This window comes from Myxocyprinus asiaticus, chromosome 39 (genome assembly GCF_019703515.2).
Source record: "Myxocyprinus asiaticus isolate MX2 ecotype Aquarium Trade chromosome 39, UBuf_Myxa_2, whole genome shotgun sequence".
NCBI lineage: Eukaryota > Metazoa > Chordata > Actinopteri > Cypriniformes > Catostomidae > Myxocyprinus > Myxocyprinus asiaticus.
Window position 1 is genome coordinate 21770340 of NC_059382.1, and position 16536 is coordinate 21786875.

General features: G+C 42.3%; 1 protein-coding gene across 3 annotated transcripts in view; it reads right to left on the bottom strand.

The window, feature by feature from the left end:
- LOC127429736 (pleckstrin homology domain-containing family G member 2-like) overlaps window positions 1-16536 on the bottom strand; it is a 53605-nt gene that overhangs the window by 19154 nt on the left and 17915 nt on the right. For all 3 annotated transcript variants that reach the window (XM_051678864.1, XM_051678866.1, XM_051678865.1), the window contains one exon: window positions 7794-8194. In XM_051678864.1, coding sequence (XP_051534824.1) covers window positions 7794-8194 — 401 coding nt within the window. The remainder of the gene's footprint in view (window positions 1-7793; window positions 8195-16536) is intronic.

A 16536-nucleotide genomic window follows, 5' to 3' on the forward strand; every position in this document is an offset into this window, starting at 1 on the left:
TCAGTCTCCCTCAGCGAGAGCTTGCGGCTAATGTACAGCATCGGGCGCTCCCCCCCTCCACCACCTGTGAGAGTACGGCCCCCAGCCTTCTGTCTGAAGCGTCCGTCTGCAAGACAAAAGGGAGAGAGAAATCGGGTGAATGTAAAAGCGGCCCCCCGCAAAGTGTGGCTTTAACCTGCGTGAATGCCTGTTGATACTGCTCCGGCCACTGGACCGGGTCTGGAGCTCACTTTTTAGTGAGATCAGTCAGTGGGCTGGTCCAAATAATTAGGCACAAATCTCCTATAATAGCCAACCAGCCCCATGAACTGTCTCACCCCATTTTGGTCTTGGGCCTCGGGCAGGTCGCAATCACTGCAGTCTTGTCAATTTGGGGACGCACCTGCCCGTGGTCCAAGCGGAACCCAAGATACCATACCTCCACCCACCCAATCATGCACTTCTTGGGGTTTGCTGTGAGTCCCGCTCGTCGCAGCGATCTCAGAACTGCCCTCAGATGCTGTGTAAGCCGAATGCGGTCTGAGGATTCGGTCCATGAGATGCTGAAACGTAGCCGGGGCTCCAAACAAACCGAACGGAAGCATCACAAATTGATGTAATCCAAACGGTGTGGAGAAGGCTGTTTTTTCACGGGAAATTGGTGTCAAGGGGATATGCCAATAACCCTTTGTCAAATCCAGTGTCGAATAAAATCGAGCAGTGCCTAACCGATCAAGCAACTCATTAACTTGAGGCATTGAGTACGCGTCAAATTTAGACTTTTCTAAACTTTTCTATAATCCACACAGAACCATACAGACCCGTTGCTCTTAGGAACTAGAACAACCGGGCTGGACCAATTGCTGTGGGATTCCTCTATTACCCCATATCGAGCATTGCATCCAATTCTTCCCGGACAATTTTCTTTTTGTGCTCGGGCAATCGGTAGGGACGGCTACGTACCACCACCCCTGGCTCGGTCTCGATGTGGTGCTGGATGAGGTTCGTATGACCCGGTAGAGGGGAAAACATGTCTTCAAACTCCTGTTGCAATTTGGCAACCTCTGCGAGCTGATACGGTGATATGTCGTCTCCGCAAGTGACCAGGGTGAAATAATTGTGTTTTGTATTCATCTCTGGCCCGAGCTCCACCCTCTCTGGAACTACCATAGCCAACGTCACAGGGACCGCCTCCCTCCACAATTTTAGGAGGTTAAGGTGATATATTTGACCTCTATCGGTTCGCTTTACCTCATAATCGAGATCCCCCACTCGTCGTGTGACCTCAAAAGGTCCTTGCCACTTGGCGAGTAATTTGGAGCTCGATGTGGGGAGTAATACGAGTACCTTATCTCCCGGTGCAAATTCCTGTAGCCGAGTTCCCCTGTCATACAGTCAGCTCTGTCGTTCTTGAGCTTGGAGCAAATTCTCCTGTGTTAGTTGCCCCAAGGTGTGGAGTTTTGCTCTAAGATCAAGAACGTATTAAATGTAATTCTTACTGTCTGAAGGTCCCTCCTCCCAAGCTTCGCACATGACATCAAGCATGCCACGCAGGCGCCGCTCATACAGCAGCTCGAATGGGGAAAACCCAGTGGAGGCTTGTGGGACCTCTCGTACTGCAAATAACAAAATAAATGAGGATTTTACATGACTGAGCATTTTTATAACTTAGTAGAAAGTACTACCTGTTAGGTTAATAGTATAATAATAGTATAAAATAATATTCACATAATTTTCAGTCATCTTGTTTGAGTTTAACATTCACATTTCATCATTCAAAACATTAAAGACATTAATGCAAGAGTATTGTGGGTGGTTGCCAGGGCGTTGCTATGCAGTTGTTAAGGTGTACAGAGTGGTTTATAATGTGTTGCTATGTGGTTTGCTAAGTGTTGCTATATGGCTTAGGTCCTTCCTTTAATGTAAGTCTGTGGGATCTTTAGCCGTTTTATTGTCTATCAGGTGCTAGTCAGGTGAAAAAGTCATGTTAAAAAAGTAATAGTAAACCTCTCCTTAACAAGCTGCACAACCTGAGGTAGCATTTATGTCCTTTGCACAATTGATGCTGGTTAAATGCTTTTGAAATGCTTAGGGCCCTATATTTACTGCAATTCAGGAAGCATGGACCCCCATATAACTTAACTATAAAACATGTAATGTCACAGAATTGGACATATATGGGATAACAAATGAATGTTTGAATGCACAATTAATAGTGATATGTTCTAGAGTGATTATTAAACCACAAAAGACTGTGAATTAAGTAAATATAAAGAGTGCATATGCTGCACACTTCAAAGTAAATGTGCTGAGTCACTCTTACACTGTAACAACGCATCATGACCCTAATGCATGCTGTGTGTGTGTAGTAGATGACAGAGAGCAGAGCGCTCATTCACTTTGAAGCACACAGCATATACAGACCATATTTATATAATTAAATAACAGCCTTTTGTGGTTTAATATCCACACTGTACCACGTAGCGAACTGCTTATCCGGAGTTGAGAAACTATCGTCAGAAAAAAAATCAATAAATAAAGAAACTGAAAGGGTGACACTCAGTTTTAACCACCAAAATAAAAACTTGATTCAAACAGATGCATGAAACTGATGAAAAAAAATAAAAATAAAATAATTTGTCCCAATTTCTAGCATCCTCATGCACAAACTTACGAATCATGTTCCTAAGGGTTTTATTAAATCGCTTCACCAGGCCATCTGTTTGTGGATGGTAAACACTGGTGCGAATTGACTTAATGCCCAATAATTCATAAAGCTTGCATAGTGTCCATGACATAAATGTTGTACCCTGATCGGTGAGGATTTCTTTCGGAATCCCCACCCGGGAGATTATTTTGAAATGTGCCTCTGCAACACTACGTGCTGAGATGCTGCGTAGAGGCACTGCTTCCGGATATCGCGATGCATAGTCCACTAGGACCAATACAAAGTGATGTCTGCGTGCTGACTGCTCTAATGGCCCGACAAAGTCCATGTCAATTCTCTCAAAGGGGACCTCGATCAACGGAAGGGGGCGCAATGGCGCTTTTGGGGTGGTCGGTGGATTTACCAGCTGACATTTACGGCAAGCCACACACCACCTGCGGACATCGCCGCCAATGCCCGGCCAATAAAAACAGGCTATCAGATGGTTCAGTGTTTTTCTTTCCCCTAGATGACCCACCATGGGATTATAATGAGCTGCCTGGAACACCATTGCCTGACGGCTCCGCGGTATTAAGAGCTGGGTTGTATATTCCTTTGTTTGAGCATCCTGCATCACTCTATACAACCGCTCGTTTATAACTGCGAAATAGGGATATGAAAGTGCGACATTCGGCTGGAGTTGTTGACCATTGATCACTCTCACTTGGTCGAAGGCATGCTTGAGGGTTTCGTCTCGCGACTGCTCCAAAGGGAAATCCCCTTCGGGAGGGGCTGCAGCCTCTCCCCCCTCACGTAGAGTGGTGGTGGCATAGTGGGCTAAAGCACATAACTGGTAATCAGAAGATTGCTGGTTCAATCCCCACAGCCATCACCATTGTGTCCTTGAGCAAGGCACTTAACTCCAGGTTGCTCCAGGGGGATTGTCCCTGTAATAAGTGCACTGTAAGTCGCTTTGGATAAAAGCGTCTGCCAAATGCATAAATGTAAATGTAAATGTAAACGTCATCCTGACGTGGAGCAGACGAAGACGGCCCTGGCTCTGCCTCCCCTGCCAGAGCATCGCACATTTCACATCTCATCGCTTTAGTGCAGGACCCATCCACGCATATTCCCTTTAATACATTTCTAAATTCAGGTCAATTAGTCCCCAAAATCAGCGGATGGGTGAGGCAGAACCTTACCGCAGCCTCCACTCTATGTTTTGTTCCCTGAAATTTAATCACAAGGGTCACCACAGGGTAGTTGTGAATATCCCCATGCACACATTTCACCCTCACTGTTTTAGCTGTGCCCAAGGCCTCGTGTTGAACCAAGCGTTGGTGGATAGTGGTTTGATTACAACCCGTGTCGACCAATGCTTGGTGAGTACTCCCTTGACACTTACCAGTATCCGGTATGCTCCGGCCTGGTCGGGGGCAGCCTGCGGAGTCGGGGATCCAGACCACCATCCCCAGCTCTATCTATCACAGGGCACTGATCCCGGAAGTGTCCCGGATCTCCGCAACTCCAGCAGGCTGGCCCAGGCACTACACCCGCACCTGCGTCAGCGGGCGCCTCCACCTGAGGGGGAGAGAGGTGGGGCACCATAGATGTTGGGGGTATCGACCCCCATGTGCAGGGAACTGGCCTCGGTGACGGGACTCCTCGCCTCCGTGGGGCAGGAACGGGATCTGGGGAGAGAGCAGAGTGAGAGAGCAGAGGGAAGGGGGAAGAGAGTGGGGAAAACACAGGAGGAGGGGAGAGAGAGTAGGAGGGCTCTTCCGCACTCGGGTACGCCACCATATGGTCCTCCGCCAGTTGAACAGCTTCCTCCAGTGACACCGGGCGGTGGCACTGGACCCATTCTGCTGTTCCTCTTGGCAGTCGATGAATTACCTGCTCCAGCACCACCTGGTCGACAATTCCCACAATGTTGCGATCCCCCACCAGCAGCCATTTCCGGCAGGTGTCTCGGAGCCGTTGGGTGAAGGCAAACGGGCGGCCGGTCTTCTCCAGCTTCATGGACCGGAAGAGTTGGCAGTACTTCTCTGGACTGCGGCCAACCCGCTGCAGGATGGACTTCTTCAGGTCTTCGTAGGCAGGAGGTTAGCTACCGGCAGTTGTTGTGCAGCAAGCTGGCCTTCCCCGGACAGCATCAGGAGGAGCCGGGCCACCCACTGGTCACGCGGCCAGCTCCAGATCTCAGCGGTTTGCTCGATCAAGTCAAGGAAGGCTTCCGGGTCGTCTTCGCCCCCATCTTCAGAAGCATGGTGGGGGCAGGGGGCTGTAGTTGTCTGGGGATGTGGCCGGGGCTTTCTCCTGGCTGAGGAGGCTCCGAATCACATGACGGTCCTCTGATTGATCTCGGAGGATCTCAAAGAACCGGCAGTCTTGGTCTTGGCGAAGCTCAAGCAGGGAGTGTTGGTGAGTCTGGTGTAGGCCAGCGAGGGATTTGAGGATCTCGGCCAACTGCGGAGACTCCATAGGGCGTACTTCAAAGTCCCGGGTTTTGGCACCAGTGTAACACGACTTCACAGAAGAAGGGAAGGAGAACACAGGGATGCGGGTTTTCCAGGCTAAGGTAAGACTTTTAATCAGCCACTTTAGTGCTTTACAACTTCACAAACTCATCAGCTTCACAGGCACGTAATTACTTAAACACATCAGCTTCATAAACACAATAGATTAAACACAACAGCTTCAGGAGCACTGTGGCCTTCCTTGTGCCAGACTCTCTCTCTCTCTCTCTCTGCTGGTAACGTGGCTGCTTATATGCTGCTCTCCCCATGCTCACTGGAATTAGAGACAGGTGTTAAACATAATCTAGCTCAGGTGCAAGCGCCCTTACCGCTTTCTCTCTCTCCAGACGGATGCTTGACCATGCCCCCGCTGCCACAGATGAGAAAGTGGGTGGGGATTGAAACGGATTCCAGCATATGATTGAAAATTATTAAATGTGAGCTCACACAGTGTACAAGTGTTATTCTGAAAATAAAATGACTATGAAGTACTCTCCATGAACTTTTTGATTTGTTTTGGGTTGAGGAACTGAATCAGTAGAATGATGTATTGACCTGAAACACTTTGTAAATGGTACTGGTTGTGTTATTAATTTATGGAATGCACTGAATTAGTTTAGCTTTTTGATTGTGATGTGTAATTTGAAAAAATTAACATTCAAGGTGAACAGCAGGATATTTAAGGGACCAAATGAATGTCATAAAATAAATGAGTATTTGATGTGATATATGTTTCCTTTGTGCAGTTAATGGAATTACTGACAAACGGACTGACATGAATTGTCAGGCTGGCACCCCACTTCAATATCAAACCGCCACAACACCATCAGCAAAAGGGAAAAGGAGTAACATTTCAGGCATTCTCCAACCTATGGGCCTATGTGTACCCATGGTCCTTTGCTCTCAATCAGTCAGGGATACAAAGGATAACAGACACAAACATGCTGTATATACACACACCTGAATTACACCTGTTAACGAATAGCACTGGCAACTTTCCTATTAGCTCAAAGGCTGCGTAAGCTTTTGTGATAGACCACATTCACAATGACTCTGTCACTCAGTACAAAACCCTCTCACCTCTCTGTCTGATCTCATCAAATTATGTTTCTTAAACAAGAATGTTGTCCCGTTGTACTTGGCAAAATCACAATCACCTAGTCAAACGTCAAACGTGTCTTGCTGCAAGCTGTGCATGGAAATATGATGAATGTGTTGAGAGCCATTCACAATGAGTCTCTTATATTTACAGCACATTCTGAATTGTGTGTGTGTGTGTGTGTGTGTGTGTGTGTGTTTGAAATGCTAAGAAAAAGCCTACTTAATGTACCAGATCAGCGCTGTGCACATGAAAAGCAGTACAAAGATGTGTTTGAAGTGACAGTTTGAATTTATTGCTGCTTTCATCCAGAGCCATGACCTCCTTTGCTCCACCTGAATGTGTGATGAATGGCACAATAGAATCTCACAATGATCACATTTTAAATCACCGCTGGCACAGAGAAAAGGCTCAGCTTTTGAATCCTGGATTGCATACAGGGTGGGAGGGCGAGTGGGGAGATATACATCCAAAACTGAAAAGGAGGATTTTACATGACTGAGCATTTTTATAGCTTAGTAGAAAGAACTACCTGTTAGGTTAATAGTATAATAATAGTATAAAATAATATTATTCACATAATTTTCAGTCATCTTGTTTGAGTTTAACATTCACATTTCATCATTCAAAACATTAAAGACATTAATGCAAGAGTATTGTGGGTGGTTGCCAGGGCTTTGCTATGCAGTTGTTAAGGTGTACAGAGTGGTTTATAATGTGTTGCTATGTGGTTTGCTAAGTGTTGCTATATGGCTTAGGTCCCTCCTTTAATGCAAGTCTGTGGGATTTTTAGCCGTTTTATTGTCTATCAGGTGCTAGTCAGGTGAAAAAGTCATGTTAAAAAAGTAATAGTAAACCTCTCCTTAACAAGCTGCACAATCTGAGGTAGCATTTATGTCCTTAGCACAATTGATGCTGGTTAAATGCTTTTGAAATGCTTAGGGCCCTATATTTACTGCAATTCAGGAAGCACAGACCCCACTTTAACTTAACTATAAAACATGTAATGTCAAAGAATTTGACATATATGGGATAACAAATGAATGTTTGAATGCACAATTAATAGTGATATGTTCTAGAGTGATTATTAAACCACAAAAGACTGCGAATTAAATAAATATAAAGAGTGCATGTGCTGCACACTTCAAAGTTGTGCAGCACTTTATATGACAAAAGAAACTTAAATGTTGAGTTCTGGATTGTGCTGTGAGGATCTGTATAAAAGCACTTCATTTAAAAGAATAATGCAATGTTGTGTTGAAAATGAATCATTCTATCTTCATTTGATTGTTGTTTTAATGACTTTATTTGATTAGACACAATTTTAATGATAAAACTGAATTAAACTGTCAAATATGGAACTAAAATGGAAAACACAGAATTTTGGGAAAAAAACTAAACGTATTTCATAGGACTGTATTTCAATTTCCATTTCATGTTGATGTGAGCTGACTTTAACCAGTTGCTATGCTTTATGCAATCATGTTTTTACAAAACGGGGCAATATATGAGTGTAGAGGCCCAACAGCAACATCTTTATGGTCCTTACCTCCACAATGCTCTTCAGGTCCCTCACATAGGCCTGCTCAGTCTCCAGTATCTCCAGAGCCACCCTTTCCAGGCGAGAAAGTTTGGGCAGTGGTGTTGTGGAGGCGGGCCCAGCTCCTGCAAGCAATGAGAGAGGGGTGAGGTCCAGGCTGATGTCGGAGCCATTACGCTGTGGCCCCGGGTATGCCGGCACAGCCCCGTAGGGAAGCGACGAGGAGGAGGAGGAAGAGTGTCCATCCTGCAGCGAAGCAGAGGAGGCGGAGGAGCTCAGACTGGCACCGCGGTCACTGTCGGAGCACACTGTGTTTACAGAGGTGCAGCTCCCACGGGACGCACCCCCTGAGGAGGCCATGCGGCTCACGATCCCACTCAGTGAAGACACAGAGGAGGGGCGCTTGGCAACTGCAGTGGGGAAATTCAAAGACACATGGAAAGTTGAGCATGTTTAAATTGTTAAATGCTTTAACAGTACAACTTCAAAATGGTGAGAACTCAAAATGGACAGGCAATCGATTTCACTGATATTTTTAGCTGATATACACTTCCACTTAATCTGTTATCTGTTCCTTTTGATATTAACTTTTTATTGATAAAAAAAAACAAAAAAAAAACAGGATTGATGAAACAGAACATACACACAGAATCAAATTATATCACATTTTATGTCCCTCCCCCTGAACATTCCCCCTCACACTACAAACATCCAGTGGTCCAACACAAAATTAAAGTATACACACATACAAATAGAAAATAAATAAATAAATAATAGACAAGAGGAAACACTTAAGAATATATATATCATACATTTAAAACTACAAATCTCCCTCCACTGCCCCTCCCTGAGAGCCTTCTAAAAAGGCTAAATAGCTGCCCCATTTTTTATTAAATAAATCTATGTTGCCTAGCCTCCTATATGACATTGCTTCAAATGCCACTACGCTGCTCATCTCTGTGTGCCACTCTTGAAATGAGGGCGCTCCAGCCGACTTCCATCCCCTAAGTATGATCTGTCTGCCAATCATAACACTGGCTAGGACCTAATTTTTTATTATTTTATCTCCTATATTAATGACCGCCCCATCGCCTAAAATACAGAGTCTGGGGCAAAATGAAATTTGAGTGCCCAATACGTCACACATAAAACTCTGAACCCTCAACCAAACTTCTTGGACCTTAACACACCACCAAAAAACATGGGTTGTGTCCCCATCTTCTGATTGGCATCGCCAGCAGGTGGGTGTGTCTTTAAGACCAAGCCTATACAATCAAGAGGGGGGCCAATAGAATCAATGTAAAACCTTAAATTGCATAAGGTGCACCCTTGCATCTCTAGATGTAGACTTCACATTTTTTAGAATCCTAGCCCATATTCCCTCCTCCAATACCAAGTTTAAATCTTTCTCCCACAATCTCTTGAAAGAAGTTGAAGCTCCATCCCCCAGACTCTGAATTAACAGGGAGCAATACACTGATGCCTCATGACCTTTTCCAAAAGCAGTAATCACCAATCTCAAAGTATCTGCCACTTTAGGAGGGTGTATGCTACTCCCAAAAATAGTACAGAGCAGGTGGCGCAGCTGTAAATACCTAAAGAATTGAGACCTGGGAATCCCAAAATGTTGAGCCATATTTTCAAAGGACCTCAACACTTCACTCTCATATAGGTCACCGAGCATATTAACCTCCCTCACAATCCACTCTGTCCAGCAGAAAGGGGACTTATTAATACATAATGTTGGATTCAGCCACATGCTCGAAGCAACATTTAAATAAATGTCCGAATTAAACACTCTGGATACTTTTGTCCATACTGAGTGCAAATGTGAGATAACAGGGTGTACCTTAACTTCTCCGGTTTGTTTGATAGAAAGGCTTTGCAATGGCGAAATAGGGGCAAGAACTTCCTGTTCGATACAAAACCAGGGATGGGCTCTCTCAGGTGGAAGCGACCAATTAGCCAAATGTCTGAGACCGAATGCATAATAATAAAACAAAATCTTGGGTAGGCCTAGCCCACCTTTGTCAATCGGCCTATGTAATTTGCTGGAGTGTAATTTGGGATGCTTACCATTCCAAATGAAGGACTTTGCTATGCTATCAAACTGCTTGAAATAAGAGAGGGGGAACTCTATAGGGAGAGATTGTAGCAGGTAGTTGAATTTTGGAATACAATTCATTTTAATAACATTAACCTTCCCAATCATAGATAAATGTAATGAAGCCCACCTGCCCACATCGCTCGAAAACCTTTTTTATTAAAGGGTCAAAATTAAACCTAACTAAATCAGACAAATTTGCTGGGAATAAAATACCCAAATACTTAATGCCCTGTTTGGGCCACTGGAAGGCGCCCGGCTGAAAAGCTGTTACCGGGCAGTACGCTGTCAGAGCCAAAGCTTTGGATTTAGACCAATTAGCTCAGTATCCTGAGAACTTAGAAAAGGAATTAATAATTCTGTGAGGGCAAGGCATAGATCTAGTGGGGTCAGAGACAAATAATAAAATATCATCTGCGTAAAGCAAAAGCTTATGCGCCACACCTCCCGCCATCACCCCTGGAAAATCATCCTCCTTTCTTATCGCGGCTGCTAATGGTTCCAGGGCAAGACAGAACAATAATGGGGAAAGAGGGCAACCCTGCTGGGTGCCCCTATCCAGAGTAAAATAATCTGAAATTAATCTACACCACTACCGGGTGTCTATAAAGTAACTTAATCCATCCAATAAAAGTGTTCCCGAACCTGTACATTTCCAAAATCTTAAAAAGATAATCCCAATCTACCATATCAAACGCCTTTTCGGCATCAAGTGAGATGGCAGTGACAGCAGTCTGATCATTCGTCACTGACCATATGATATTGATGAAACGCCTAATGTTATCAGAAGAGCTATGGCCCGAATAAACCCCACCTGATCTATATGTATGTCATAACTTTACTTAATCAGTTAGCCAAAAATTTTTACAATATTTTAACGTCTAGCTGGATCAGGGAAATTGGACGGTAACTCTTACACTCACTTGTATCTTTGTCCTTTTTAAGAATCAGACTGATCCGGGCTTGTGTCATGGTTGGTGGAAGCTTTCCATTCTTTAATGATTCCGTATAAACATCTAGCAAATGTGGAGCCAGTTCTGTAGCATAAGATCTAAATGGCCCTGGAGCCTTGCCTGTAGGCAAGGCCTTAATTACCTCGCCAAGCTCCTCCAAGATTATCTCAGAATCAAGAGAATTTTTTTGCTTAGCCAATAGTTTAGAAAGTTCTAATGGTTCCACAAAGTTTCTAATATCCTCTTCAGTCGTTGAAGATGTGGAACTATAAAGATCAAGATAGAATTCTTTAAAAGCATTATTAATGTCAATGGCTGAGGTAAATATTTCACCACCAGCAGATTTCACTGAGGGAATGGTAGAAAAAGACTCTCTCTGTTGTTGTCCCCCGACTCAAAGTATGACTGTCTTGCCCTGAATAGACAAAACTCCACCTTCCCTGACAAAATAGTATTATATCTGTATTTCAATCGGGTCAATTCTCTGAGGCCATTAGACAACAATTGGCGCTTCAGCTCTGCCTCAGCGCTTTTAAAATTCCCTTCCAATTCCATGAGTTCTTGTGCTTTGGAATTTTTGGTGAATGCAGCATACTGTATGATCCGGCCACTAAGAACTGCCTTAAGTGCCTCCCAAGCCACTCCCACAGAGGGTACTGCGGACCAGTTGGTCTCCATATAGACACTGATTTCAGCCTTAAGCATTTGTTGGAATTCAGGATTTTGCAAAAGGGATACATTAAAGAGCTAATATGAGCTATATGATTTCCTTTTCTTCATATGTGGCAACACCTCTAAACACACCAGGGCATGATCTGAGACTAAAATGTTTCCAATTGAGCAATCAACGACAGATGAAATGAGGGACTTAGATATAAAAAAAGAAATCTAGAGTAAATCTTATGGACTGAAGAAAAAAAATTATAGTCCCTACCAGATGGGTTCAAAAGTCTCTCAAATATCTGTAAGACCAAGATTTTTACACATCCTGTGAAGCGTCAGTGTTGCTCTAGGGGGCTTGCACACTTTTGCTTCACTATGATCAAGGACTGAGTCCATCAAAAGATTAAAGTCTCCTCCCAATATTATATCATGAGGGGTGCCAGCGGCTTGCAGCATCCCTTCAAGATCTATAAAAAAGCCCTGATCATCAATGTCAGGTGCATAAATATTAGCCAAAATAAGACTTTGTCCCTGAATTTCAGCTAAAACAATAATGACTCTTCCTAATTTATCTTTACTTGTAGATGTTTACATATCAGCATAATGACTCCCCTGCTCTTACTCGAGCCAGCACTATAAAAAAAAATGCCCACCCCATATCTTTCAAAATTTTCCAGCTTCCTGCGGAGAAAGATGCGTTTCTTGAAGAAACACTATATCATATTTTTTACGCTTAAGAAGAGAAATAACCTTCCTTCTTTTTATGGGGTGCCCAACCCATTCACATTCCACGTGAAGAGAGACAATCCACTCATATTAACATTTGACATATAAGAAAAAATAGATTGTGTGTCAAAAACAAGATTATAAAGACCACATTCCAACGTTAGTGCACCCATCAAAACTCAAACATCACCCAGAAAAAAAAAAAAAATTGTGCATTAACCCCACGCACGACAGCACCAACTGGCATCCATCCCTCCAAACTCAAATAGTCCATGTACGTCAACGAGAACCCCCGTGACAATTGTACCGTCCGATTGCTCAAGTCCGGTATTTCTATACAAATTTTGTGAGATAGAATTACACAGCAAAAGATAATCTATAAAACAAACTCCAGCCAATAGACGGAATATGCACAAAGAGTGTGTAGCTTCATCCATAAAACTGTCCTGAAAGTGTGTTACTCTACAAAATAAACTTCAGCCGCTAGGCGGAACCAGCACAAAAAGAACACACAGATTCTTCAAACAGTCAAACGAATGTTCAGTGAGCCGTTCCACTCGGCTGCAACATGAGTGCAAACAAATGGCTTAATCACTCCAATGTCTTTGCAAGAAATACTCCACAAAACAAACCCCAAACAACAGGAGAAATAAGCACAAGGAGCATGTAGATTCATCCAAAAAAATATCCCAAAGGTGTGCCACTCTACAAAATAAATTCCAGCTGCTAGGCAGAACCAGCACAAAAAAAAAAGTGCGCAGAATCTCCAAACAGTCAAGCGAATGTTCAGTGAGCCGGTCCACTCGGCTGCAATGTGAGTACAACGAGATGACTTGCTCATTCCACTGACTTTATGAAGGACATCGCTTGCTGTGGGCATTTGAAGGTTTTACGGCCATCCTTAGCATCTATTCTCAATTTGTCTGGGAATACCAGTGCAAAAGTGACCTTCCATTAGTGTAAAATTTTCTTGCATTCCATGAATTGATCACGCTTCTCTCTAGTCCAATTCGCAAAGTCTGGGAACAAGAAAATGCTGTGGTTCTTCCAAGAAAGCCTTCCTTTACTAATGTCTCCAGAGCCTGAGGATTTTTAATTCTTTGACATATTGTCCTCCTAGAACAGTTATGGAACAGAGTGTATCGAATCTCAACGGTTAATGTCATAAGAAGTATTAAAACTAGCAAAGTGTGCAGAACTTGTCGTTCACACGTCTGATCCTTGCATGCCGTCACGTGACTCCCCCCATTATCTGTTCCTTAATATCGGGTTTACCGATAAAGTTAGACATAGCCCAAAACAAAGATGAACTTGCATAGTGAAAGTCAAATGGTCTTAGCTTCCTAAAATTTTAAGTTACATTATTAAGTGAAGAGCCTTGGTATTGTGTGTGTACTGCCAGTAAAATGGGTTTAAATAATTCTGTTGACTATGTGCAATATTAGTCTTGTGATTTTAGTGATGAATGATTTGGTTGTTATTGTGTCTAAAAGCAGAAATAAAACAATAATCAAAATTGATTATGAATATTGGTTAGAAGACACTTAAACATAAAAATAGTTATTTCAGTCATAAAAAAAAAAACTGTCCACTCTCTAGTGAGAACCCATAGGAAAGAAAATCACAAATGAGATCTCTTCAATATCTCAATGGACCCTTTTCATGGCCTGTGATGACGCGTTTCCGCCTTATTTAGCCGTGTGAATCTAGCTAACTTTTTATATTTGCAATTTTTATAATTTATTTAGTATAAATTTATAGCATTATACTTTGTATTACATCACCCTGGAATTTGTTTTAAAAAATTAGTTACCACAGATGCGATGGGGTTTCCAATACCACTGCTGAGAGTGACAGTAAATTTGCTATCTTCTCTCTTCTGACTGTCTGTTTTTTTTTTGCTGTTGTTGTTGTTTTTTTTTATTTGGAAAGCTATGGAAACATAATAGCATTTTTTATTTATTTATTTATTTTTTTTTATGTTTGAGCAAATGGTTAGGCAAAAATGATATTTGATGTGGTCTTCGATTCATCGCTATCGAAGTTTTCCATGCAGTCATTTACTTCCGCATTCCAAAACCCGGAAATGTGAAAAGATTCCATTGTTTCTCCTAGACAGCAATGACATTAAACTGACTGTTTAAGAGATTTTGATAAAACTGCAACTTTTCTCTTCAAATACCTCCAAGACCAAAACATCTGAGCTATGCTATCCATATATTAATATTATAGCTCTACACTCTTACTGTTTGTCAACAACTCCTAAAAGGAATTTTAAGAGAGCATCTGGGAATCAGTTAATACATAAATGTTAACTCTATTAAACCTCTTAAGCTATGAAAGAGCAACCTCTAAGCAATAAAATTACACTTGTAGAGGAAAAAAGCTACAGCCGTTGATCTTTACAAGGACAAGCTATGAATGCTTAATATGTGTTTCTTGCAAATGTTTCTTTAGCTTGCCTCACAGGAAACAGAGGAGACACAAAAGGTGTGACTGTGCAAAACTACATCACACTAGTTTGCAGCAAACCCACAGAGACTGTTAATCTAAGAGCATTGTACGTAACACACAGAGCACACACTGAACAGACAAGAAACAAATCACAACCTCCTGGCAGTAATTTGTTGGATGATTAAACCTGCGAACACAGAAGTCATTCAATCAGCTGTGCCCTTAGTCGACCAGAACATCTAAAACAACACAAAACAAAACAACGATGTCCTCCCTGAAGAGCTGCTTCAAAAATGAGCACAACAGTCTGGTCGTCAAGGCAAGTGAACACAGGCTGGTACAGACTGCTGTAAACATGGGCATTGTTTAAAGGTTGAATGCCGAGCTGTGGTAGTTACAATGGTGGCCCAGTTACAGAACAGAGGCCGACCGAGATGAGCAATCGTCCATTTCCTCTGACCTAGCAGGGCGATGCAGTCAACTGTTACTCTCCACGCTCCCCTGCTCGCCAAGTCTACCTAACATCCATCAAGTCTTCCATCTGACCATTAGCTGGAACCACTTGCAGCCTTTTCTCTTGCATTCACACAAGGTTCGAAAGCACTTTGGTAATATTGACAGCCGGAATTTGATTTAAACACACTCATAAACTAAATGAAGGCATGTGTTTATCTTTAGCTGGCCCCATTCCAATAACAGCATCACTGTGGCGGCAGTCGCACATGAAAAAAAAAAAAAACCATGGAGGGACGGATTGTAAAAACCCGCTACAGCCAGACATAGATCACTGATACGACTATCTTTTGCTGTCCTGAGGTCAATTTTGTATGATGTCTATCTCAAGATGAGGTATTCCTTCTGAAAAGACCAGCTTATACCAGGAAGAATTTCCATGCTGGTACAAGTTGGTTTATGCTGGCTAAAAGTGAAGTGTGATTTTTTTCAATGTTAAAATGCATTCTCCTATCCCAGCTTATTATGCAGTCAACAATAAGTAAGACACATGCTGGCTAATTTCACCTACACATGGCACTTTCAGAACATTCCTGTTTGCTTGTGCAGCTCGTTCAGCCCAACGCAGCTACATTGGCTTAACCAATGCCATAAGTTTGGGGCAGGACTATCTGTTTGTGCGACCAGTGGAAGATGGGGTGGGCATTAAAAATCTGTTTAAAAACTGTAATTATTTTTGCAATTCCGCTCGACTGGTGATGGTAGTCTTGCATAAATTACACACCTTAGCTTTACGCTAATTGAGTTTGAAAGCTTAACTCTCAGAGTCCGAAGCACTGACATTGATTAGTTTTTTTTCTTTCTCTTCCTTAAAAGTGTTTTTAGGAAATGTATGCATTTTAGTTGTAGGGTATTTAGGGTTGCCAAATTTAACCCGTTCTTTTACACAGAAATTGGAAGTTTTTAATTCACCACAAAATTCAACACACAAAAGTATGAATGAAAAATAAGTTATCACAAGCAGAAAGGATAACTTAATGAAGAGTTAGGAAATTTGACTATGCAGGTATGATCAAAATAAAATACCCTTATGTTATGTAGTATATTTAATATACCATTAAAACCATAAAACACAGATTTTTTTTTTTTTTTAATGACAGAACAGCACATTAAACAGCTGAAAATAATTTGCAATAGTTTATCTGTGATTTACTAAATAGGCTCCAATGTGTGAATATTTGAGGTTGGTATTTTCAAGGGATGTAATCAGTAAACACATTGGGAATTAACAAAATTATATATATGTATAAACAAAATTGTTCCAAAAGTGTTAACAACTGTGACATCTAGCTGCAAACTCTTTGTGTGACTTTAGCAAACTGTGAAATATGTAATCTGT